Source organism: Pseudophryne corroboree, chromosome 1 (assembly GCF_028390025.1).
Source record: "Pseudophryne corroboree isolate aPseCor3 chromosome 1, aPseCor3.hap2, whole genome shotgun sequence".
Lineage (NCBI taxonomy): Eukaryota > Metazoa > Chordata > Amphibia > Anura > Myobatrachidae > Pseudophryne > Pseudophryne corroboree.
In genome coordinates this window covers 1,039,051,916-1,039,078,284 of record NC_086444.1, presented here as the reverse complement: position 1 = coordinate 1,039,078,284, position 26,369 = coordinate 1,039,051,916, and the positions used below count along the sequence as shown (strand labels likewise).

Sequence of the window (26,369 nt, the reverse complement as noted above, 5' to 3'; positions counted from 1 at the left end):
CACATCTCCCTCATCCTGTTCTACTTCCATACAAGCATCCTCAATTTCTGGTATGTCCACATTACCATCTTTACTTGTACTGCTCCCCACCTCTGCAGAAATTGTGGAAGGAGGCAAAAGAGGCTTCGCTATGAGGACAGTGTGAGAAATGTCAGCCTCACACATAGCTAATGTGGACACCCCTATACTCTCCTCAGAGATACAGCACACACAAGTTTTTTTTAAACTTTTTTTGCAACTGACAATGACATTACACGCTGTAGTGTTGCTTGTGAACACATAGCCACTTTAGATGGGCGCATCACAACCAATTTTACCAGTGCAGAGTACAGCGCAGCACACTGCAGCGTGCCCCTGGTATACACTGACGATACACACATCTCAGCCAATTTACAGCAGAGTATAGCAGCGTGTCTGGGCAGGGTGAAATGGCACCTAGTCCCGGTCGCGGCACTCTTATATAGAGTCCAAAACTGGCGATAATCCAAAGGCGGGAGAATGATGATTTGCCTCTGTGGAATCTGAGCCTGGCGGGACACCCAGAGCCGCGGCTCGGGTAGACTCGGATCACAAAAGTTCAGCGCTAACAACAACCATAAAACCTCTTATTTATTATGTGCATATTATTGTATTATGTGTATTTATTTTAGATTTTGGGGACAGATATACTAATCCTTGGGGAGTGATAAAGTGGAGAGAGAGAAACTACCAAACAATCAGCTCCTAACTTATTTTTCAAAAACAGCCTGTAACATTGCAGTACGGAGCTGCTTGGCTGGTACTGTATCTCTCTCCAATGCTTAGTACATCTGCTCCTTTATATATAAATAAAAAATATCCTCATTCTCATCCCAATATATATTTCATACGTTACCCTTATGAGCAGCAGTATAACAATAGGTTTTAGAAATTAAAACAATTTCTAGAAACAAAGCAGTGTTATTAAAATGTGCATCCTCCATCATTAAAGCAGGTCACCACCTTTTTCTGGGATCTTATACCCCCTTCTTTCTTAAGTACCCCAAGACTAACACAGTGGTACTGTTTAATGCAGTTGTCCACCATACTTGTGTCCAGTATCATGTCAATCCAATACAGAAGTTTGTATCTTCTACCATTGTTTTTAGATCAGTGTTTTAGATCTTTGACAGTACTTCTGCATCCCTTTGGGATAGGTCCCCAGTACAATAGGAGCATGGAAGACAGCTATATTACTTACAGGGCAGCAGTCTTAGGGCAAGGAAGTATAGCAGCCTCTGAAAAAGGGGGTTGTTTAAACTCCCAATGCTGAAAAACTCCTAGAAAAGTACAGATGAGACAACTTTAACTTAAGGTGGGTACACACTGGCCGATATATCGGCCGTTCTCTTTAACAGCTGATATATCGCGGGTCCGTCGGCCAGTGTGTACGGGCGATACGTCTGTGAACTCCGTAGTTCACAGACGTATAGCGTCGGGCCCGCAGCACAGCCGACAGCCAATATATCTACCGATATATTGGCGCGTCGCTCTGTGTGTACGTACACATGCTGCGGCAGCCGGCGGTGATTGACAGCTGAACTGGGCGGGCATGTGTACACGCCTGCCCAGTTCATGACGTCAGTCCCCGACGGATCGGGCAGTGTGTATTCTCAACACACTGCCCGATCCGTCCATAGATATATCTGCCGATCAATTGATCCGCAGATATATCTACCAGTGTGTACCCACCTTTACTCTATATATTGTAATAAATGTAACAATGTAATATTTAGCTTTTAAAACACACACAATACACAAAAGTCACTGCATGTAACACTATAAGCTTTCTAAAGAAACATTTATAGCCTCTGATGGACAATTTAGGGTGAACTAACACTCATTGCTCCATGTAATTTCTCTTTCTACCTCCAGGTGACGGATAACGGTAAACCATCATTGTCATCAACAACGAATATTGATGTGCGAGTGATTGAAGAGAGTATCTACCCTCCGGCAATTCTACCGCTAGAAATATACATTACAACATTCGGGGAAGAGTATGCAGGAGGCGTGATTGGAAAGATTCATGCAACAGACCAGGATGTTTATGACACACTGACTTACAGTCTGGATCCCAAGGTGGAAAACATCTTCTCCGTTTCGAGCACTGGGGGCAAGGTGATAGCACACAGGAAGCTGGATGTGGGCCAGTATTTGCTAAATGTCAGTGTGACTGATGGAATGTTTACGACATCAGCTGATATCACCGTTCATATCAAGCAAATTACACAAGAGTTGCTCAATCACAGCATAGCATTCCGTTTCTCCAACCTCTCCCCAGAGGAATTCGTTGGGGATTACTGGCGAAACTTTCAAAGAACTTTGAAAAACATTTTGGGTGGGCGGAAAATTGATGTTCAGATCCTCAGCTTGCAACCTTCTGACCCACCTGCAAACCTTGATGTCCTGCTGGCTGTAGATAAGCCTGGCAGCACACATTTTGCACCTAAGCTTCTTATCCAAAAGATAAATTCCTCTATCGCCGATATTGAAGACTTCAGTGGCGTTAAAATACTTGAGGTCTTCCATAAGCTTTGTGCTGGCATGGATTGTCCCCTGAGATTTTGTGATGAGAAGATATCTGTAGATGAGAATGTCATGTCAACACACAGTACTGCACGGCTGAGCTTTGTGACACCGCGACACCTGAGGAGAGCTGTATGCTTGTGCAAAGGTAAGGGGAATTACAGCATCGAGGAGATACTTGTCACTTTACACATTATTTTTTATGTTGGCTACTAATATTATTACTATAATATTTTATTTAAATGGCCCCTTAATGGTAAGCCCCATACTAAGATGACGGAATGTACAGCAACATTACAAAGACATGTTCTCTGTGTTTATGTATGTATGTGTGTGTGTGTGTGTATATGTATATATGTGTGTGTATATATATATATATATATATATACAGAGGGTAGGTGCGGCACTCCAATAAAACAGTCGTACAGCTTCGTAAAACACAACGTTTCAATGCCGTTTATTTAGGCATTTTCATCAGGATACAACAAGAACATAAAACAACCTACCTTATATAGCAGGTATCACCCAGTGAAGTGCCAATTACCGCGACGGGACTGCACACCCGGCGGAAGCGCACTGAGAATGACGTAATGACGTCCTGTAGGAGGAAGTCATACGACACGTGTAAGAACCGTCACCATGACAACCAGTATCAACACACCAGCTGCCGTATGCTACTATAATGTGGCTGTTAACTTTAGGATACATGCAAATAGAAACATCGCAAGATAAACATTAGAATGCTATAATGCCATATATAACCAAGAGCAAACGTCTAGTCAATACATACAAATATATAGCTGGTGAATCGAACAGACATTAGGTTAGAAGCAAAAGACAAAAGAATGTGCCGGACCTTCTTGTTGTCTATATATATATATATATATATATATATATACAGAGAGAGAGAGAGTGGATCTAAGGGCGCTTAAAAGATAATACTGTATATCACATCAATAAATGAAACACATTAAAAACTATCTTTTAGTATTTAATGCAAAAAAAATCACAATCACATACAGTCACTTAAAATTACAATGAGATTTTCTCGAGACTTTGTACATTATTATAACCAGTAGATTCAAGAAGATTTTCTGTTAAATTGAAGTCCTGATAGGGCTTATTGCTTGTGACAGTTCTTCATAAACAGCATGTGGCACAGATGGATAACAGTTTTAGAACAAAACCCAACGAGTTTCGTCCTTTTTTGGGACTTCCTCAGGGGTAATTCAAGTGCCAGAAGGTTTAATGTAATCCCATAGGGGTATGAATCACACTGTGTTTGTCAATAAAAGCAGGTATAAAACCAGTAGACTACATCAAATAATCCATTGATTAAGAACCCATAATTAAATGGAGTTCATAAATATGGTGTGGTCAAAATATGAGACCGAATTTAGATATGTTCAAGGTCTATCCCTGACTCTATGTGGGTGGATACAGATCCAATTGACATATAAACCTTTCAATGGGTCCACGACAATGCAGAGTGCTGTGTTCCTCTCAGAGTTCAGGATGTATGTATGTGTGTGTGTGTGTATATATATATATATATATATATATATATATATATACAGGTTGAGTATCCCTTATCCCAAATGCTTGGGACCAGAGGTATTTTGGATATCGGATTTTTCCGTATTTCTGAATAATTGCATACCACAATGAGATATATGAAAATGCGGTAAAACCCCCGTTTTCGGGGGTTTTACCGCATTTTTGCTTTAGTACATCCCGCCCTGTGTGTATAAGGTGTATATGAAACATAAATGAATTGTGTGAATGTAGACACACTTTGTTTAATGCACAAAGTTATAAAAAATATTGGCTAAAATTACCTTCAGGCTGTGTGTATAAGGTGTATTTGAAACATAAATGTATTCTGTGCTTAGATTTAGGTCCCATCACCATGATTTACTAACACCCTACCGCCGCGTTTTCGGCGTCCAGGGTATCGCCATCTCTGGATGGCGATACCCTATAGAAGCCTATGGGCTTCTTTTCGCCGACCGCCGCAACCCGCCGACACCGTCGACACCGCCGCAGACGCCTCCCCCCCTCCCCCCCAGCTTACCTTCCTCCATGATGCCCCGGACCCGGAAGGTAATCTCCTCCTCCCCCTAGCAACGCAGTCGGACGTCCTTCCGGCTGCAGGGGGGAGGAGGAGGCGCCGGGGGCAGCCTGCTGCTGCTACCCGGCATCAAGGCAGTGTGCGGACCCCATGGAGGTGACGGAGACCCCCCGCAGACCACCTAACAGGTATCGCGGGGGGCCTCCGTCACCGCATCGCGATGTTGATCGCATATGTTAGTACATACGCGATCAACATTGCTGCGGTAACCGGCGAGGTGCGGCGATGTATGTTAATACATCCCGCCCATAGCCTGAAGGTCATTTAACACAATATTTTTAATAACTTTGTGTATTAAACAAAGTTTGTGTACATTGAGCCATCAAAAAACAAAGGTTTCACTATCTCACTCTCACTCAAAAAAGTCCGTATTTCGGAATATTCCGTATTTCGGAATATTTGGATATGGGATACTCAACCTGTGTGTGTGTGTATATATATATATATATATATATATATATATATATATATATAAGAGAGAAAGAAAGGAACTCGGGATTAGTTGAAAAAAACCCAATGTGTTTATTGTGCAAATAGCAATGTTTCAAACCACTGTGGTTCTTTTTTTAAACTCAAACATAGCTTGTACACACGCACGCACGCACGTATCATTTGTATAGTATTACATAATAACAACAGAGAGGTCCCTGCATTCTTTTAAATGTCTGACCTGCATTAATAATGATAATGTGATTTAACTTGTCAAACAGGAGGAAAGTGTCCCATATTAAATCGTATTTGTGAAGCCAATCCATGTCCTGACGGTATGGAATGTGTTGTGGATGCAAAAGAAGAGACATACAATTGCATTTGCCCAGATGGCCGACAGTGCAACAGTAAGACTGCCATGTGTTATAACCATTTATATAATGTCATCTAATAACATGTGAATAATATAGACATGAAGTACCAGTATTTTACAGCCATAATTTCAGGACTAGCTACTGCACTTCTATGGTGCACAGTATTAGCTGCTCTGTAGATGTATACTGGGGTCTGCAATATCCATCTATGACTGCATTTCACATAGAAGTGAAATCTGGCTGCGGTTTTGTCAGTTAAAGGGAACATGTATTTCTTTGGACAGTTTAAGTGACTATGTTCAGGAGCGCATTCTTACACTGCAACACCTCTTCACCTTACCCTGATCTCCAAACGCTCTCAGCCATATGATAATATGACAGGTTGAGAATGAAGCCAGAGGGTTTATTCACCTGTGAAAAATGTTCTGTACCAGGCCATCCACATAATTTAATTTACAGTTTTGATTTGCTATATTTGTTTTTAAGTGCGGCCTGTGGTGGATCAAACGTGAATCATGTTTTATTTGCATAACTGTCACTAAATAAATACCAATTGAAATTCTCTGTGCTGAAATACATTTGTTTGCGTCCTACTGTAGTTGGCTCATCGGTTACATTCACTGGGAACAGCTACATAAAATACAGATTGTTGGAAAATGAGAACAAGGAAGAAATGAAGCTCACAATGACGCTTAGAACGTATTCTGCTCATGCTGTTGTCATGTACGCCAGAGGAACAGACTATAGCATCCTCGAGGTGTGTTTTATGGTGCAACTTCTGAGAATACAGTTTTACTCTAAGTTATATTCAGGCTTTCCTTGACGTAGGTTTTTAAAACACGTTCCACACAGTTTTGATGCGTTGAGCTTTTACTAATACAATCTATTGAACAAGCAACACTCGTGAATTAGGATATGCCGTGTTACAAAACTGAGATGTTAGAGAGCAATAGTGGGTAGAAGGCAGTAAGACATTGTTCATCCTATTTTTAGTATTGTTTTCAGGTATTAATAACAGCTGACAGGTATCAAGGGAGGGGGGATGGGGGGACCATATTTGGGAAAGTGCTCATTTTTTTATGCAGAAAAAAAGAGGAGGTTTTTGCTTTGTTCCTACAGACAGTAGTATCGCGCTCTTTTTGTTTACAACATAGGCACACCCATGTACAGGCCGGACTCGGCTTACCTGCGATGCGTACACATGCATTGCGGGAGCGACTAGATGCGACTTTTCTTACCTTTGACAGTGTAATGTAAAGCCTATGGACCGTGGGTACAAATGTATGCACGTGCTCGCAAACCGTGGCAAACGATGCACACTCACAGTGAGTGTGGATATATCTGTATATGCTCCAAAATGTCAAACCTGGTCAAAATTCAATGGAATAGCATCTGTGTGATTGCAGTGCAAATGCCACTGAATTCAGATTTTAATTTAAATAATACTTTTAAATGCTAAGTTTTTATTTAATTGTAACTGCAAACACTCATTCAATTTTTTTATTTTTTTTTAAAGCCACATTTATTGTAGAGTTTTTGCGAGTTGTCCTTTAATATACTGTAAGTCTTCCCTGTTTTTTAGTAGAGAATCCATTTATTGCACAGGATTGAGGGCTATGGGGTATATGCAATTGCCGGCGAATCGCGGCAATTTTTCGCCCGTTTTTTAATTCGACACAATTCGACCGTCGAATTCCGGCAAGTGGGTGCCGGAATTCAACATATTCAATAAAAAACGGATTCGACAGTCCCGCTGTCGAAAAACGGCCGATTTGACGGATTTTGATTAGATTTTTAAAAAACGGGGAAAAACCCGAAAAAAAATTGTGTGGGGTCCCCCCTCCAAAGCATAACCAGCCTCGGGCTCTTCGAGCTGGTCCTGGTTCTAAAAATCCGGGGGAAAAACTGACAGGGGATCCCCTGTATTTTTAAAACCAGCACCGGGCTCTGCGCCTGGTGCTGGTGCAAAAAATACGGGGGACAAAAAGAGTAGGGGTCCCCCGTATTTTTTACACCAGCATCGGACTCCACTAGCTGGACAGATAATGCCACAGCCGGGGGTCACTTTTATACAGCGCCCTGTGGCCGTGGCATTAAATATCCAACTAGTCACCCCTGGCCGGGGTACCCTGGGGGAGTGGGGACCCCTTCAATCAAGGGGTCCCCCCCCCAGCCACCCAAGGGACAGGGGTGAAGCCCGAGGCTGTCCCCCCCATCCAAGGGCTGCAGATGGGGGGCTGATAGCCTTGACAAAAATGAAAGAATATTGTTTTTTCCAGTAGTACTACAAGTCCCAGCAAGCCTCCCCCGCAAGCTGGTACTTGGAGAACCACAAGTACCAGCATGCGGGAGAAAAATGGGCCCACTGGTACCTGTTGTTCTACTGGAAAAAAAATACCCAAATAAAAGCAGGAGACACACACCGTGAAAGTAAAACTTTATTTCACACCTGCCGACACACACATACTTACCTATGTTGACCCGCCGACTGCCACGCCCCCCTCGTCACTGAAGAATCCGGGGTACCTGTGAAAAAAATTATACTCACCTGATCCAGTGTCCAGATTCTAATCCACGTACTTGGCAAAAAAAAAAAATTAACACCCGGACCAGGCGGACTGAAAGGGGTCCCATGTTTACACATGGGACCCCTTTCCCCGAATACAGAGACCCCCCCGTGACTCCTGTCACAGAAAGGTCTCTTCAGCCAATCAGGAAGCGCCACTTCGTGGCACTCACCTGATTGGCTCTGCGCGTCTAAGCTCAGACGCGCATTGCACAGCCCCCTCCATTACTTTCAATGGTGGGAACTTAGCGGTCAGCGGTGAGGTCACCCGCGGTCAGCGGCTGACCGCGGGTAACCCCACCGCTGACCACAAAGTTCCCACCATTGAAACTAATGGAGGGAGCTGTGCGATGCGCTGTCTAAGCTCAGACACGCATACAGCCAATCAGGAGAGTGCCACGAAGTGGCGCTTCCTGATTGGCTGAAGAGACCTTTCTGTGACAGGAGTCACGGGGGGGTCTCTGTATTCGGGGAAAGGGGTCCCATGTGTAAACATGGGACCCCTTTCAGTCCGCCTGGTCCGGGTGTTCGGTTTTTTGTTTTGCCAAGTACGTGGATTATAATCTGGACACTGGATCAGGTGAGTATAATTTTTTTTTCAGGTACACCATGGATTCTACTTGGACAAGTGGACAGAGGTCGGCGTGTGAACATAGGTAAGTATGTATGTGTCGACATGTGTGAAATAAAGTTTTACTCTCACGGTGTGCGTGTCCTGTTTTTATTTGGGTATTTTTTTTTCAGTAGAACTACAGGTACCAGCAGGCCCGTTTTTCCACCCGCATGCTGGTACTTGTGGTTCTCCAAGTGCCAGCTTGCGGGGGAGGCTTGCTGGGACTTGTAGTTCTTCTGGAAAAAAAACAATATTCTTTCATTTTTGTCAAGGCTATCAGCCCCCCATCCGCAGCCCTTGGATGGGGGGGACAGCCTCGGGCTTCACCCCTGGCCCTTGGGTGGCTGGGGGGGACACACCTTGATTGAAGGGGTCCCCACTCCCCCAGGGTACCCCGGCCAGGGGTGACTAGTTGGATATTTAATGCCACGGCCGCAGGGCGCTGTGTAAAAGTGACCCACGGCTGTGGCATTATCTGTCCAGCTAGTGGAGCCCGATGCTGGTGTAAAATTGTATTTTTTGCACCAGGCTCAGAGCCTGGTGCTGGTTTTAAAAATACGGGGGATCCCCTGTCAGTTTTCCCCCCGGATTTTTAGAACCAGGACCGGCTCGAAGAGCCAGAGGCTGGTTATGCTTAGGAGGGGGGACCCCACGCAATTTTTTTTCTGATTTTTACCATTCCATTTAAAAAAAAAATAATAATAATAATATTTTAAAAAATATATAAATAATACTTGTGCCTCCAAAATAGACAAACAAGTACATAATCCCTTCTAATATAAATAGATATGCTATTACCAATAAAAAAAACACCAAAAAAACATGTTTTTTTAATTTTTTATTAGATTCCGCCACCAAAGTGTGGCGGATTGAAAATGACGAATTTACTGTCTAAAAATAGGATTTTGGTACTTACCAGGTAAATCCTTTTCTTTGAATCCATAGGGGGCACTGGAGTACTCTTGGGATATGGACGGCGTAGCAGAAACAAAGGCACTGAATATTTAAATTTAGAACTCTCCACCCCTCCATATCCCAGAGTACCTCAGTGTACGACCTCAGTGTTTTTTACTGAGCGAACAAGACTATAGAGAGGTTGACAATGGAGAATTCCTATCACATAACGGACAACAACAAAGTTGACCCATAACGTTACTGTCAACTAAACAGTTGACCCATAACCGATAGACGTTTATAATTTGAACCAATCGGTGAAAATTTCTTACCATAAGCTCCTCTGAGCTTAATACAATCCTGGTAAAATGTGTTACCATAAGCTCCTTTGAGCTTAAAACAACCCAGGTAAAACTGCTCTGGGTGGGCGTCCAGTGCCCCCTATGGATTCAAAGAAAAGGATTTACCTGGTAAGTACCAAAATCCTATTTTCTTTTTCATCCACTAGGGGTCACTGGAGTACTCTTGGGACGTACCAAAGCTTCCCTCGTGGGCGGGAGAGCTGTTTGACACCTGTAACAGTAGACGGCCAAAGCTAGATGCTGATGCCGCAACCGTTTCATAACGTGTAAACGCGCACAAACGTGTGCACTGAAGGCTATGTAGCCGATAACGTGTAAACGCGCACAAACGTGTGCACTGAAGGCTATGTAGCCGCGTGGTAGACGCTCCACGACCAGCTGGTCATGACATTCCCACAGAACCTGTGGGATGAGCTATTACTGATGAGCTATTACTGACGTAGGCGACTGTAACTTAGCCTTAAAGTAAGCCTGACTTGTAGTCATTTTTATACAACTGGATAATGTCTGCTGAGAAACTGGCTAACTCCAGTTGGCAGCATGATAGATAACAAACAACGTAAACGTATTACGTACTGTAGACGTTCGGGACATATAGACGCGTTATGCGTGTACCACATTCATAATTCTAGAATGTACTGTCAACACAGGAACCACTATTGGTTTATTGATGTGAAGAATAAGAAATCGGAATTGGTCCGAAGTTCTGCTTTGTTATGATAAAACTCAAATACGGTGGCTTGGAATACAAGGCACCCAAATATGAAAACAAAACCCCTTGCCGAAGCTACGGCTAGAAGAAAAACGTTTTCCAATTGAGACACTTAATCCCCATTTGTTGTAAGGGTTCAAAAAATATGAAAACTGTAAGAAATCTGAACCCAGCTTCAAGTCGCATGGCGCTGTAGGTGGGATAAATGGAGGCTGCACCTTGATGACACCTTGTAAAAAAGGTGTGTACCTACGCAATAGATTCAACCGTCTGTGAAAATAAATTGACCACACAGATACCTGCACCCTCAGTGCAGATAAACGCAGTTCTCCATCCCACCCCGTCTGTAAATAACAGAATACGGGTAATTTGAAAGATGATGTCGGAAACTTCTGAGCTTCACACCCACCTATATAGGCACACCAAATTGTGTAATAATGAGCTGCCGTAAGCGGCTTCCTAGCTCATAACATGGTTGGTATACCGCTGTAATGCCCTATGTATTTTTTTTTTTTTTTTTTAAGAGGGCGGTCTGAACCCCCACCCCGTCAACCGCACATATGTGAATAGGGGTCAACGAACGGTCCCTGTTGTAACAGGTTGGACGTATTATGAGGGGGCCAAGATCGTGTGCAAGTATTCTTTGGAGCTTCGAGAAGCAAGCTCTCCGAAACCCATGAGATATCACTAGTATGACTGTGACGAACTGTTTTATGATCCGTTTTAGCAACGGAGAGAGAAAAAGAGAGAAGCGGAAAATGGTGGAGGCAGATACACGAAGCTGTATGACCACACGAATGTGAGACCTCCACTGCCACTGCTCTTGTGATCTGTCGTTCTGTACACATACTGAGCGTTTGTAATTGTGGCGAGATGCCATCATGTATACCTGAGGGTAACCCCACTTGTGGATTCACATATGAAACACCTGTGGATTAAATGCCCAGTTTTATGGATAAAATTCCCGACGGGTGAGATCATCTGTCTAACAGATGTCCACTCCCGGAATGATCCCCTTAGACAACATCACCTAATGGTGTTCTGGGCAATTGAGGATTCGAACTACCTGCCGCATTGCCATGCGGCTTCTCGGTCCTCCCTGTTGTTGTGTATGCAACTCCCGTTGCGTTGTCTGACTGCACTTGGACAGACTGAAAGCGAAGCATGTAGTGCATTGTAAATTGCACGGAGTTCCAGGACATTTATAGACAGCAATATGTCGTGATTCGTTTTAGAACCCGTCGCTGGTCTTTTTAACTACAACTCCTCAACCTCTGAGACTGTCGTCCAGAGTATATACACCCTCGCCCTGAAACCCGGCGAACTAAAGCGCTTTGAAAATACATCATTGTTCCAGCGCGTTGAAAACACATCATTGTTCCTAATAGGCGAATACACCAATGTACCGCTAGTGTGCGTGGCTTTTGCACTATTGTACTAGATGGTATATTTGTTCTTTCTGGTGTAGTAGGTAAATATCTTTGATTTACCGTATTTATAATCTTACCTAGGCACTGAAGTCGTTCAGACGGATTAGATGCGATTGTTTTCGAACTTGACCTGCTACTGTGGTGTACGTTAGTAGCGCAAGTAAAATGAACTTCTGTTGAGACAGAGTTCTTATGAGCAGATCGTCTAAATATGTAACGATTGTCACCGCTAGGGCTCTGAAATGAGCTATTGACACCAACATCACCTTGGTGAATACCCGAGGCGCTGACAAGAGGCCAAACGGTAGAACCTGAAATGGTTAATGGTTGTGGCGTATTGCAAAACGCCAGAACCTGTGATGCGGTGACCAAACGGGAATGGGTACGCCTTGTAAAGATCAAGCGCAATTATGCAATCTTGTGGCTTCAACTATGCAAGTCCTAACTGCAGTAAATCCATTTCCAACTGTAGTAAGTGACTTGCTGATTGAGACTGCGACGGAGCCCTCCGGTTCGCTACCCCAAACAGAGGGGAATAAGTAACCCTGACTCTGTTGGTGTACCAGGTGTGGAAATAAAAACAGCTGAAACCAGCAGATGTAAATAGCTGATACATCCATGAGTGGATGTTTGGAAACCCGGCAAATGTCACGTGTAAAGGCGCGCTTCCACAATTGGAAATGCTAGATGGCCTGAGAGGCCGTTAAGCCACTGGCTTGTTGACTTTAGCACCATGGCGTTACAAGTCATGACTGTTTTTGTACCACAGCCCTGAAAAGACTGCAGTCTAAAGGGATTAAACGTTGGCCAAAATATTTTGTCTGAATATCAAATTTAGGATCAAACAAGTTCTGTCCTTGTTTTGGTGAAACTAGCGACGATGAAAAGCGAGAATCGTGTTAGCAGAAGCTTTACGCTTTTTATTAACAGTGATCGTCATTGTTTCCATACATATAGTGTCTAGTGACCCAAATGTATCCTGTTTATAATGTTTGTCACAGACGACTTCACCAATGACGCATTGTCCCATTTAGAACGGGTAAATAGAGTTAACTGTTAGTCAGATATTTTAAATAATAACTCATTGAAAATCTGTTGTTTATGAAAATCGACAGATTAGATGTTAGAGTCTACCTAATCTCTGTAAAATTTGAGACACTGACTCACTGTTATTAGCAATGTATGGTTGTCAAAACCCCGCACTATCTGACTGCTGGTCTAATGTACCCTTCTCAGTGGTAGGTACCGCTGTGAGGTTTGTATAATTGTCAGATTAAATTATAAGACCATATAAATTAACACCCTGGTACCCAAAGGGATATTGGGCTTTTGGAAAGCTGAGAATCCTTTGTTAGAGCTGGCGGAGTAACTTTCGAGACTCCGATCTTACCGCTGGTCGGAGTGGAAACGTACAAACCAACAGAATTTGCGGTAGATTTATGTACAGACATTATAGTAAACCTTATATTTAGTCTGTGTTGTATGCTTATACAGACAGACACCACAATAGCCAAAGGACAGACTTAAAGTGCGTAATTATATATATATATATATATATATATATATATATATTTATGGCTAAATATATTTATGGCTAAATACAGTTTACATGGGCCTATGTGAAACCTGAACCAAATTTTCCCACTAACACCCCTGCGCCTCCGGTGGCGAAGAGATGTAGTGTAGGAATGTTCTGGAATTATGGCAGCAACAGGAAACATGATTAAAAATGGCCCCCATGCCATGCTTACATTGTAACTTATAGGAGAAATTACAATACCTGCTGCCCATGATAATCACAGTCTAGTATACACTGATAATCACAGTCCAGTTGACAATCACATGCAGGATACAATAACATCACAGGCAGATGACCTTTAATATAAGCTCTGCCTTAAATATCTTCTATAGCTTCTGTTAATATTAATAACTTCTATAGATAAATATATATATATAGGCTCAACAGCCTATTACACTTGTAGCATCTGGCAGCTGCAGCCACGCAGTAATCTGCCAGGTCCCCCACTCCCTCCCCCTTCCCTGTACTCCCTGTAGCGCTGTGTCTCAGCGGGGAGCTGGGAAGTTATTGCAGGGAGGCGAAGGACCATAACCCCGAGCAGCAGAAATCGGCTTGCCGGAGCGCGGCGTTGCTAGGCAAGCTGCCCGGGTCTACTATTTCTATGTGAGAGCCCCGCTGTTGTCTGTGCGGCGGGTCTCCGTCCCTCCTTCTTTCTGTACTCCCTGCTGTTAGCGGTGAGCCGGGACGCTCACTGCAGGGAGGCGATGCAAAGTAGCGGAGGACGGTTGCTGGGCCGCTGTCGCTAGCCAAGCTGCGGCGGGTCTCCCGTCTGGGGGCTGCATCTCATACAGCTCTGACGGCGCCCTGGTCACTTTAGACGGAGCGCTGTACGGAGCGGCTGTGAACGGCACATGTAACGGACCCCACACAGCGGGGCGGCCGCCTGCGCTGACCGCCCCGTTTTCCCCAGCATACCTTATGCAACGGCTTCTAAGCTCAGAGCTCTCCGGGCGTAGCTGCGACGGGGCTTCTATCTGTAAGCTCCGTCCAGCTGCTTGACCCCTTCTTCATGGCTGTGACGGGGCTTCTTTCTGTAAGCTCCGTCCAGCTCTTTGATCACTGTTTTATGGCTGTGACGGGGCTTCTTTATGTAAGTTCCGTCCAGCTGTTGCAGGCCAGTGGGCCTGTGGCTGTGAGGGTGCTCTTTGTGAGGACCGACACGCCATGCGCTGCTGCAGCGGCACTATCCCGGACCCATGTTTTTCAATAAACTGGGAAGGGATGTATAGTAAAAATTGAAAATTAAAAAGTAAAAATGAAAAATTAATAAAAATCTTCCACAAAGTGTGGGAACTCCCACAAGCCGTTGTTAGTGCTTTGAGCACGGAAAAAACACTGAGGTCGTACACTGAGGTACTCTGGGATATGGAGGGGTGGAGAGTTCTAAATTTAAATATTCAGTGCCTTTGTTTCTGCTACGCCGTCCATATCCCAAGAGTACTCCAGTGACCCCTAGTGGATGAAAAAGAAAGCACTGTTGTCGAATTTCCAAACTTCAATTGAATATACTTTTGTCGAATTGCCGCATTTGTACCATTGCAGAAATGTCGAATTTGACAAATGTCGAATTTCAAAAAGTCGAATTTGGAAAGTCCGTTTTTTTGACGAAAAGTACTGAATTGCATTGTCGAAAATTTTTTTTTGGCGAAAATGCCGTTTTTCGACATTTTCGGGAATTCGACCGCAATTGCATATACCCCTATCAATATGTTTGCTTTACAGTGGTCATGAAGTTAGAATTTGTGGTTTGAAATGTAGCAGCTAATTGCATTTGTGGTTTGCAGTTTCCGTAAGAATAATACGTTTTACATTTGTAAATACTAAATAATATTGGTATGTAATATATATATATATATATAATTATTTTATTAAATCGAAGGTTGAACATTACTGTAAAGTTAAAGCGTGCTAGTTGCAGTTCAACGACAAAATATATAAATTTTAGCTCAGACTTTCAGTTATTGGTCTATATTTTTCAGATTCCAGCAAATTGATAACATTTGAAACAGACTTTATTGAAATAGCTCCATAAGAAACATGAGACCATTTTGATTATCTCTCTGTTTAAGTCCGTTCTAAAAGCTTGCTTATGAATAGAGTGTATTCTAATGTTTGCATTGGTGTCAGTCATGAAGCACCTCAGTGGTCACATGGTAGAAGAGGCAGATGTATTGGTGGGTAGATACAGAGCTGGCCCTAACCATTATGATACCCTAGGCAAGATTTTGCCTGGTGCCCGCAGCACGGCTGCTAGTTCCGCCTCTGCCCCTGCACCCTTTCCCGGGACCATCACCCCTCACTCATAGCAGTTCTCATTTTTGATGCTCCTACCCCCTTTATTTTAAATAGGAACAGTGCACACATTCGGCACACAGCCCAAAAAGGGGCATGTTCTTGCTGAGAAGGGGCATAGCCACACAATAGTACCCCCAATTCAAATTACGCCACAGTAGTGCAACTTATTTATTTTATCATGCGATAGTGTCCCTTATTCACGTTACATCACAGAGTAGTACCACTTTACCTTATATACGTTACTCCTCACAGTAGTGCCCCTTATTCACATTACATCATGCAGTATCGTTCCTTATTTACATTACATCACACTGAATAGCTCCTTATTCACATTACAACACACCAGATTGCTCTTTATTCACGTTAGACCACACAGTAGTGCCCTCTCTATACGTTACGCCACACAGTAGAGCAGCTTATACACAACATGCCACACATTAGTAATGCATTTATACACATAATCCCACACAGTAATGCCCTTTACACATTTGACACACATTATTAATGTCCTTAAAAACATACACTGTGGCTGTATCTGCATACGAAATGCTACATTACAGTGATTTCCAGAAATAAACTGTAACATAACATTTCGTATGCAGATACCGCCACAGTCACACACAGAATATAGGCATGGTGCATATCATTTTAATCAGCAGAAGCTGCCTGTGCCCCTAGGCATGCCAAATGCCCTAGGCATTTGCCTAGTTTGCCTACGGCCTAGGGCCGGCTCTGGGTAGATAGAAAAGAAATATATGTTGGAAGGTTGTGCTTTAAAAAGATCTGCATGCCGAGGAGGACATTTAAAAAGACAAACCCTCTACTGCTCACTACATTGTATGTTATTTACAGTGGCTGCATTGTGTTCTCACGTTGCAAACCCCCTTGAGTTTTCCTATTGGTACACAGGGTGACTTACATCACCGGTAATAAAACAGACATCATTTTTACATGGGATATCATTTTCTTTTTATTCAGAGCAAGCAACAGAACAAGCTCTTCTAGAGCTCAAACACTGTCTGAAAATATTCCAAGCAGAGCTTGAAAAAAAAAACATGCTCAAAATATCTTCATTAATAGGCATTTATTCTTTTTTAGTGTTTCTTGTGGAAAATGTTTGATGTTTTCTTGGCTAGAAAATGTTTCATTTATGAATGCATTGTACGAGAAAAAAAAGACTTAATATTTAAAAAAAACATCATGCTTTATAGATATGCTTTGTTGAGTAAAACACTGGCACTGCAGTTGTCTGATGCGTTGTCCGTATGTAAGGACTCATTCGGTGGTTGTGGGTTTTGCAGTAAAGGTGCACTGGGGCACCCTGTACCCTCTAGCAAATTTTCCGTCTCATACATATTATGACGCATATTATGGGTGTGATACATCTAGTTAATATTCATTATGTCAACATGTTCATATTGCTGACACTGATGTTATGTCGACATTGTTTAAATGTCAGCATACTCTTTTTGCTGTAAGGCTGTCCCTAACGGCAACCCTTAGCCTATTGGAGATTATTAATTTTATATTAATGTTGATATTTCTTTTTCATCCACTAGGGGTCACTGGAGTACTCTTGGGATATGGACGGCTTAGCAGAAACAAAGGCACTGAATATTTAAATTTAGAACTCTCCACCCCTCCATATCCCCGAGTACCTCAGTGTTTTTTCTGTGCTCACAGCACTAACAAGGCTTGTGTGGCGTTCCCACACTTTGTGGAAGATTTTATTAATTTTTCATTTTTACTTTTACATTTTACTTTTTTCACTTAGCACATCCCTTCCCAGTTTCTGGAAAAACATGGGTCCGGGATAGTGCCGCTGCACGGACAGCGCATGGCGTGTCGGTCCTCACAAAGAGCACCCTCACAGCCACAGGCAGCTCACTGCCTCCTGCAACAGCTGGACGGAGCTTACAGATAGAAGCCCCGTCGCAGCCATGACCTGAAGAGCTGGACGGAGCTTACAAATAGAAGCCCTGTCGCAGCCATGACCGGAAGAGCTCGGAGCTTACAGTTAGAAGCCCGTCGCAGGCCTCCCTACAACAAGGTATGCTGGGGAAACGGGGCGGTCAGCGCAGGCTGCCGCTCCGCTGTGTGGGGTCAGTGTTGTAATGCCGCCGCTCCCGCCGCTCATACAGCCGCCCGCCCCAGCCGCTCCGTCCGGCCGCCTCAGCCGCTCCGTCCGGCCGCCCCAGCACCGTCCGGCCGCCCTAGACGCTCCGTCAGTGCTGTATTGGTGCCAGCGCTGAGAGGGGGAGAACCGCCGCAGCTCGGCTAGCGACGCCGGAAGCCGCTACGCGCCGCTCCGGCCAGCCGACCTCCGCTGCTCGGCAAGAAGTGTCCCTCGCCTCCCTGCAAAGACTTCCCGGCGCTCCCCGCTGAGACACAACAGGGAGTACAGGGGGAAGGGGGGGGGGGGGGGATCTGGCTGATTACAGCGCGGCTACTACAAGGGAATGTAAAGGGCTGCCATACCTATATAAACAGCAGGCAGAGTTAATGTATAATAGGCTATTGAGCCTATATTAATACTGGAGGCATGTATTGTAAACTGTCTGTGATTTTCACTGTGTAATAGACTATTGAGCCTATATTAACACTAGAGCATGTATTGTGGCCTGCCTGTGATTATCACTGTATAATAGGCTATTGAGCCTATATTAACACTGTAGCAATGGTAACCTGTCCTGTGATATCAGTGTAAGCATGGCATGGGGGCCATTTTAACCATGCTTCCTGCTTCTTCCAGTTTGTAATTCCAGAACATTCCTGCCCTACATCTCTACTCCACCGGAGGCGCAGGGGTGTTAGTGGGAATTTTGGTTCAGGTTTCACATAGGCTGGCCATGTGAACTGCATTTCGGCCATAAATAGTTAGATATATATTACACACCTTAAGTAATAATTTTACTGAGTCGTGCAAGTGTCTGTCCTTTGGCTATTGTGTTGTCTGTCTGGATAAGGAGTAAGGCTCCAGCACAGACTAAAAATACTTTTAAACAATGTCTGGACATAAATCTACCACATGTTCAGTATGTTTTGTAGGTTTCCACTCCGGAAGCCGGTTCATTCCCAGATCCTATGTTAAGCATTGGCAATTCAAATTGACTCCGCTCGACAGGAGTGGTAAGATCGGAGTCTCAGAAGTGACTCTGCCAGCTTGAACGGAGGAGTCTCAGCCTTTCCAAAGGTCCAACTTCACTTTGGATACCAGGGGGTTAATTTAACTGGTCTTATAATTTAAACATTTTCTTCTATGTTGCAGTCTGACAATTCTATGTCAAACCTCACAGCGCTAAATACGAGTGAGGAGGGCACATTAGACAGTCAGATAGTGCGGGTTTTGACAACCATACATTGCTAATGACCAGTGAGTCAGTCTCTGAAATTTACAGAGACTAAGGAGCCTCTAACATCTAATCCGTCGTATTTACTAAACGACAGATCTTCAATGGGTTTCTTACTTAGGATATCTTACTAAGATTTAAGGCTATTTACCCGTTTCCACACAGTGACATCTAAATTGGAGAATCCACCATTGGTGAATTCGTCTGTGTCAAACCTTATAAAGACCCAAGATACATTTGGGTCACTAGGGCGCTCTGTGTATGGAAACAATGACGATCACGTTATACTTATCGTTAATAAGAAGCTACTGAGTATCTCTGTACAGCGTCTGCTGCCGCCTGTTACCTCGCTTCTCGTTTTTCATCGTCGCTAGTTTCAGCACGACAAGGCCAGAAGTTGTTTGGTCCTAAATTTGACAAATGCATATTTCAGTAAAAAGTCTAGCCATTGCCTCCTCCGGTATCAAGACGGAAATACTCTGGTCCGGCGTTTAAAGCCTTTAGACTTCAGTCTTTTCAAGGCTGTGGTACAAAAACAGTCACGCCTTGTAACGCCAGGGCGCTAAAGTCACAACAAGCCAGTGGCTTGACGGGCTCTCAGCCCATCTCGAATTTTCAATTGTGGTAGCGCCTTTACACGTTACACGTTGTATCCGCTATTTAGGGTTAAAAGACAGGACTGCCTCTGTCGGACGAAATAAGGCGTTTTGGCAGGTTGCCATTCAGTCTCTGCTGGTTTCAGCAGTTTTTAATTCCAGGCCGGGTACACCAACAAAGTCAGGGTTATTATTCCCGTCTGTTTGTGGTACCGAAGCCGGAGGGCTCCGTCGCAGTCTCAATCAGCAAGTCACTTACTACAGATTGAAAATGGATTTTCTGCGGTTAGTATTTGCATATTTGGAGCCACAAGATTGCATGATTGCGCTTGATCTCCAGGATGCGTACTTACACATTCCGGTTTGGTCACCTCATCACAGGTTCTTGCGTTTTGCAATACGCCACAACCATTAACCGTTTCAGGTTCTACCGTTTGGCCTCTTGTCAGCGCCTCGGGTATTCACCAAAGTGATGTTTGTGATGATAGCTCATCTCAGATCCCTGGCAGTGACAATCGTTCCATACTTAGACGATCTGCTCATAAGAGCTCCGTCTCAACAGATGCTCCTCCGACTTGCGCTGCTAACGTACACCACGGTTGCAGTGTCAAGTTCAAAAACAATCGCATCTAATTCCGTCTCAACGACTTCAATTCCTAGGTATGATTCCAGATACGGTAAATCAAAGAATTTACCTACTACACCAGAAAGAACAGATTATACGCCATCTGGTACAATTAGTGCTCAAGCCACGCACACTATCGGTACATTTGTGTATTCGCCTATTAGGAACAATGATGGGCTTTCGAAGCGCTTCAGTTCGGAGGTTTTCACTCGCGTCCATTTCAACAGCAGTAGTCGCCCTCACATAGGCAGATTTTCCACAGGGAAGCGAGGGTGTCTCTACTCTGGGCGAGAGTCTCAGAGGTTGGGGAGTTGTAGTTTAAAATGGTCAGCGACAGGGTTTCTAAACAGATCACGACAGATTGCTGTCTATAAATGTCCTGGAACTCCGTGCAATTTACATTGCACTACATGCTTCGCTCTCAGACTGTCCAAGTGCAGTCAGACAACGCGACGGCAGTCGCATACACAACAACCAGGGAGGAACGAGAAGCCGCATGGCAATGCGGGAAGTAGCTCGAATCCTCAATTGCCCAGAATACCACAAGGTGATATTGTCGACTGGGTTCATTCCGGGAGTGGACATCTGCTAGACAGATGATCTCAGCCGTCGGGATTTTCATCCAGGAGACTGGGCATTAAATCCAGAGGTGTTTCACATGTTGGTCCACAGGTGGGGTTACCCTCAGGTGGACATGATGCCATCTCGCCACAATTACAAACGCCCAGTATGTGTCCAGAACGACAGATCCCAAGGGCAGTGGCGGTGGATGCTCTCACAATCGCGTGGCTGTACAGCCTCGTGTATCTGTTTCCACCGTTTTCCGCTGCTCTCTCCGTTGCTAAAACGGATCATAAGAGAGTCCGTCACAGTCATACTAGTGATATCTCATGGGTCTCGGAGAGTTTGGTTCTCGAATCTCCGAGGACTACTCGCAGACGATCCTTGGCCGCTCATACTACGTCCAACCCGTTACAACAGGGGCCGTTCTTTTACCCCTATTTAGCGCGGCTGCGGTTGACAGGGTGGTTGTTGAGACCGCCCTCTTAAGAAGAGAGGGCATTACAGTATCGGTTATACCAACCATGTTACGAGCTAGGAAGCCGGTTACGGCAGCTCATTATTACAGAATTTGGCGTGCCTATATAGGTTGGTGTGAAGCTCGGAAGTTTCCGACATCATCTTTCAAGTTACCCGTATTCTGTTATTTTTACAGACGGGGTTGGATGGAGGACTGCGTTTATCTACACTGAAGGTGCAGGTATCTGTGTTGTCAATTTTATTTTCAAAGACGATTGGCTCTATTGCCGTCGGTACACACCTTTCTGCAGGGTGTCCTCAGAGTACAGCCTCCATTTATCCCACCTACAGCGCCATGGGACTTGAATCTGGGTTCAGATTTCTTACAGTCTTCATATTTTGAACCCTTACAGCAAGTGGATATTAAGTTTCTCACTTGGAAAACGTTTTTCAAATTTGGGTGCCTTGTCATGCAAGCCACCGTATTTGGTGTTTCCTGATGACAGAGCAGAACTTCGGATGAATCCCGATTTCTTACCAAAGCTAGTGTCATTTTTTCACATCAATCAACCAATAGTGGTTCCTGTGTTGACAGCACATTCTAGAATTCTGAATGTGGTACGCGCATTACGCGTTTATATGTTCCGAACGTCTACGGTTCGTAATGCGGATACGTTGTTTATTCTCTATGATGCTGCCAAGTGGGGTGGGTCAGCTTCTTAGCAGATCTTATCCAGATGGATAAAACTGACTATACGTCAGGCTTACCTTAAGACTAGGTTACAGTCGCCTACATCAGTAATAGCTCATCCCACAGATTCTGCGGGAACGTCATGGCCAGCTGGTCGTGGAGCTTCTACGACGCAGCTTGACCGTGCGGCTACATGGTCTTCAGTGCACACGTTTGTGCGCTTTTACAAGTTTGATACGTTTGCGGCATCAGCATCTAGCTTTGGCCGCCTAGTGTTACAGGTGTCAAACAGCTCTCCCGCCCACGGGGTAAGCTTTGGTACGTCCCAAGAGTACTCCAGTGACCCCTAGTGGATGAAAAAGAAAATAGGATTTTGGTACTTACCAGGTAAATCCTTTTCTTTGAATCCATAGGGGGCACTGGACGCCCACCCAGAGCAGTTTTACCTGGGTTGTATTAAGCTCAGGGGATCTTATGGTAACACATTTTCACCGACTGGTTCAAATTATAAGGTTCTATCGGTTATGGTGTCAACTGTTTCGTTGTCAGTAACGTTATGTGTCAACTTTGTTGTTGTCCGTTAGGTTATAGGAATTCTCCATTGTCAACCTCTCTATAGTTCCTGTTCGGCTCAGTAAAAAACACTGAGGTACTACACTGAGGTACTCGGGGAAATGGAGGGGTGGAGAGTTCTAAATTTAAATATTCAGTGCCTTTGTTTCTGCTAAGCCGTCCATATCCCAAGAGTACTCCAGTGCCCCCTATGGATTCAAAGAAAAGGATTTACCTGGTAAGTACCAAAATCCTATTTTCTGATGTCAACATTTTAACCACGGTGACATTATCTATGTTGACCCTTGGCTATCAACTTTGATGCAGACATTCTGACCGCAAATGCTTTAAACTTCAGCATGCTAAATAAAAGTGACCTCATTTTTTTTAACTTTCCTTCAGAACCACTAGGTGGCACTGCACTATTGGTGCGTGATGGTTCAATGCTGTTTAATACTAGACTGATCAAGACGTTTTGCAGTTCAAACTCCAGATGATAGTAATATGCAGATTAATAAAGGTTGTAATTAATGTTTAATAATTATTGATTCTATATTAATAAAACAATGAGATATTGAAGCCTGTTGTAGAATTGGAGTAGAAGTTGTCCTGAGTTTTGGAGAATAGAGTGTATTCTGTGTATGCTGTAGTTATGTAGCGCAATCAGCGAGCATTGTGACAGGCCATCACCTAGAGATTAGGAAAAGTTTCAGCGTGAACTTAGAAACATTTCTGCCAAACTTGTGTTCATGCCACTCAAGCGATGCCACTTTCCGAAATTGGATAATCTTGTTAATCAGCAAAGAGGCTCCGAACTGTATTTCTTTATGTAAAAATGAAACTTCAACTTTAATCTAAGGAAATATGTAACATGTGATTGCGAAAGGAGACACTGCATCAATCCGGCAGTCAAAATACAGACACTCTAATTTTAAAGCTAGCTGTGCAAGATAAAAATGTGACATGCCTTCTCATTACATCTCATCTCTGTGACTGATTGCTGAATTGTTCATATGAAAATGAATTGGATTTGGTTACTTGCTCACTTGTCATGTTCCCTTTTTATATAAAACACATAAACATGTTTTTTCTGTTCATTTGCATTTTCATTATTGTGCAGAGGAACATTCATCATTCCCCCGATAGCAACGCGGCTGGAGACATACCCAGTGAATAAAGTGATATTAGTTTGTGTCACTACAATATTCAACATTGATTAGCTTTATTTACAAAAGTGACAACATGAGCTTCCTCTGCAGATGCCTAGTCAGGCTTCTCATTGTCAGATCCCATGTCCCTGATTTTTTCTGACTGCTTTGACTAAGACACATTAGCGTTCAGTTTGGGACTTCTCCTCAAAGTGAACAACCAACACATTGACTAATTATTTTACAAGAATTAGCAAACGACACTCATTCATTGAACAGAGGGTAAAATAAGTAAGGTGGGGGTAAGGAGCACAAGCTCCTTCATAAAAGCATTGACATCAGTCTGCTAAACTGGCACTCAGACCAGGGGCGCTTTAACAGAGGTGGGGGCCCGTGTGCCCTTCCGGGTGGGTCCCCTGCTCTGTACGTCGCAGTAGACTCCGGCATTGTGCCAGAGTTTGCTGCGCATGCGCAGGTCTCCGGATATATGGCGCCCACCATGTTCCAGAGATCAAATTCACTACTGCGCATGCGCAGCGGGCATTTTGATGGCGATTTTCGCAGTGACTGCAGCACCCGACGCTGGACTCCGGAAAGGTAAGTATAAAAAAATGGGTGCGGTGTGGGCCTCTACTGGACCCAGTGGCCCGTGTACACAGCACACAATGCACCCATTATAGAAACGCCTATGACTCAGACATCGGACCTCCCCCAACAGATCCTAGGGACACAGGTGGAATCATTTGTGTGACAAGCAGATTCTTCCACCTTTGTTGCTATGAGGAAATCCTGAGTTTACAACAAGCCAAACGTTTACATGATATTTTAAAGATCCTGATGTATCTCGTGTTTGAATGGCATGTCCAATGTAAAAAACAGAGGGGGACATTTACTAAGCAGTAATAAGAGCGGAGAAGTGAGCCAGTGGAGAAATTGCCCCATCAACCAATCAGCAGCTCTGTATTATTTTATAGTATGCAAATTATAGATGTTACTTCAGTGCTGATTGGTTGCCATGGGCAACTTCTCCACTGGCTCACTTCTCCGCACTTAACACTGCTTAGTAAATGTCCCCCAAAGTCTGTAGAATATACAGTGTTATGAATGCCACTGATCACATTTAGTTTGTTTTGAGTGGCCCTAAACTAGATTTAATGGCATGTCCTAATATTTTCAGATCCAAGGCGGAAAGCTGCAGTATAAATTTGATTGCGGCAGTGGTCCTGGAATCGTGTCTGTCCAGAGCATCCATGTTAATGATGGGCACTGGCACACTGTGTCATTAGAGGTGGATGGGAACTATGCCAGGCTGGTTTTAGATCGTGTCCATACTGCATCTGGCACTGCACCTGGCACCCTCCGAACACTCAATCTCGACAATTACGTGTTTTTCGGAGGCCACATGCGCCAGCAAGGAATGAAACATGGAAAAATCTCTCAAGTCAGCAATGGTTTCAGAGGCTGTATGGACTCGCTGTCTCTAAATGGTCAGGAGCTCCCTCTTCATACTAAATTAAAGAACTCTGCAATCATCGAAGAGTCTGTGGATGTTACCCCAGGATGTTCGCTGACCGCTGCTGATGCCTGTTCTGCCAATCCCTGCCACAATGCTGGGGTGTGCTCCCCTTTGCCCAGTGGAGGTGAGTTTATTCTGGGCTAATCTTTTCTGACTGTAGATAATTCTATTATATTATACAACAATTTCACCAATCTTGTATCCCTCGGCGCTTAAGAAATCTGATGAATGGGATTTCTTATGGAAGTGTTCACTTTATCCTTTATATTTCCTTTGGAAAAGAGAAAAACACTTCATAGGGCAGAACCGTTTGTTCTTAAAGGATAGAATGTTCAGTATTAGGGTGGACTCCTACCGTATATGTTGGTCTACAGTAACAGTAGACAAATAGGCAGATTTTTTGAGAGGGTATTCCCACCATGCAGTAGTAACCACGTATCCTCAAAGATAATAAAGACACATCATAGGGCAATCACCTTCCAATGTATGGATATCAAAAAAAGTTGTATTGGACTCTTACCCTATACATTGGTCTACCATTCCAGTAGACAAATGTGCAGTTGTGTTTTAATGGTTTTTCCCACCATAAGTACTCGGCCGGATTTCCTCCCCTGCAAGTTCTCATCCAAACCGGGTGGTAGTCCAGAGTCCTGTCTTTAACCTCAGTGCGACGCGTTTCGATACTTCCCAGTATCTTTTTCAGATGCTCTGAAAAAGATACTGGGAAGTATCGAAACGCGTCGCACTGAGGTTAAAGACAGGACTCTGGACTACCACCCGGTTTGGATGAGAACTTGCAGGGACGCCTGTTTGTTACACCATCTTATATCTGTTTGTCTACTTTTCGGAGTGGACCAATCCACAGGGTGAGAGTCTAGGATGACTGCCTTTTTGTACATGTTGTATGTTTTATTGTGATTAAATTTTACTATGCTATGG

At 43.9% G+C, this 26,369-nt stretch overlaps 1 protein-coding gene across 7 annotated transcripts in view; it reads left to right on the top strand.

The window, feature by feature from the left end:
- FAT1 (FAT atypical cadherin 1) overlaps positions 1–26,369 on the top strand; it is a 325,756-nt gene that overhangs the window by 261,682 nt on the left and 37,705 nt on the right. For all 7 annotated transcript variants that reach the window (XR_010177511.1, XM_063920802.1, XM_063920806.1 and 4 more), the window contains 4 exons: positions 1,894–2,695; positions 5,389–5,514; positions 6,081–6,238; positions 25,092–25,554. Coding sequence is in view for 6 of the 7 variants with exons in the window: in XM_063920802.1 (XP_063776872.1) it covers positions 1,894–2,695; positions 5,389–5,514; positions 6,081–6,238; positions 25,092–25,554 (1,549 nt within the window). In the remaining variant the exon portion in view is untranslated. The remainder of the gene's footprint in view (positions 1–1,893; positions 2,696–5,388; positions 5,515–6,080; positions 6,239–25,091; positions 25,555–26,369) is intronic.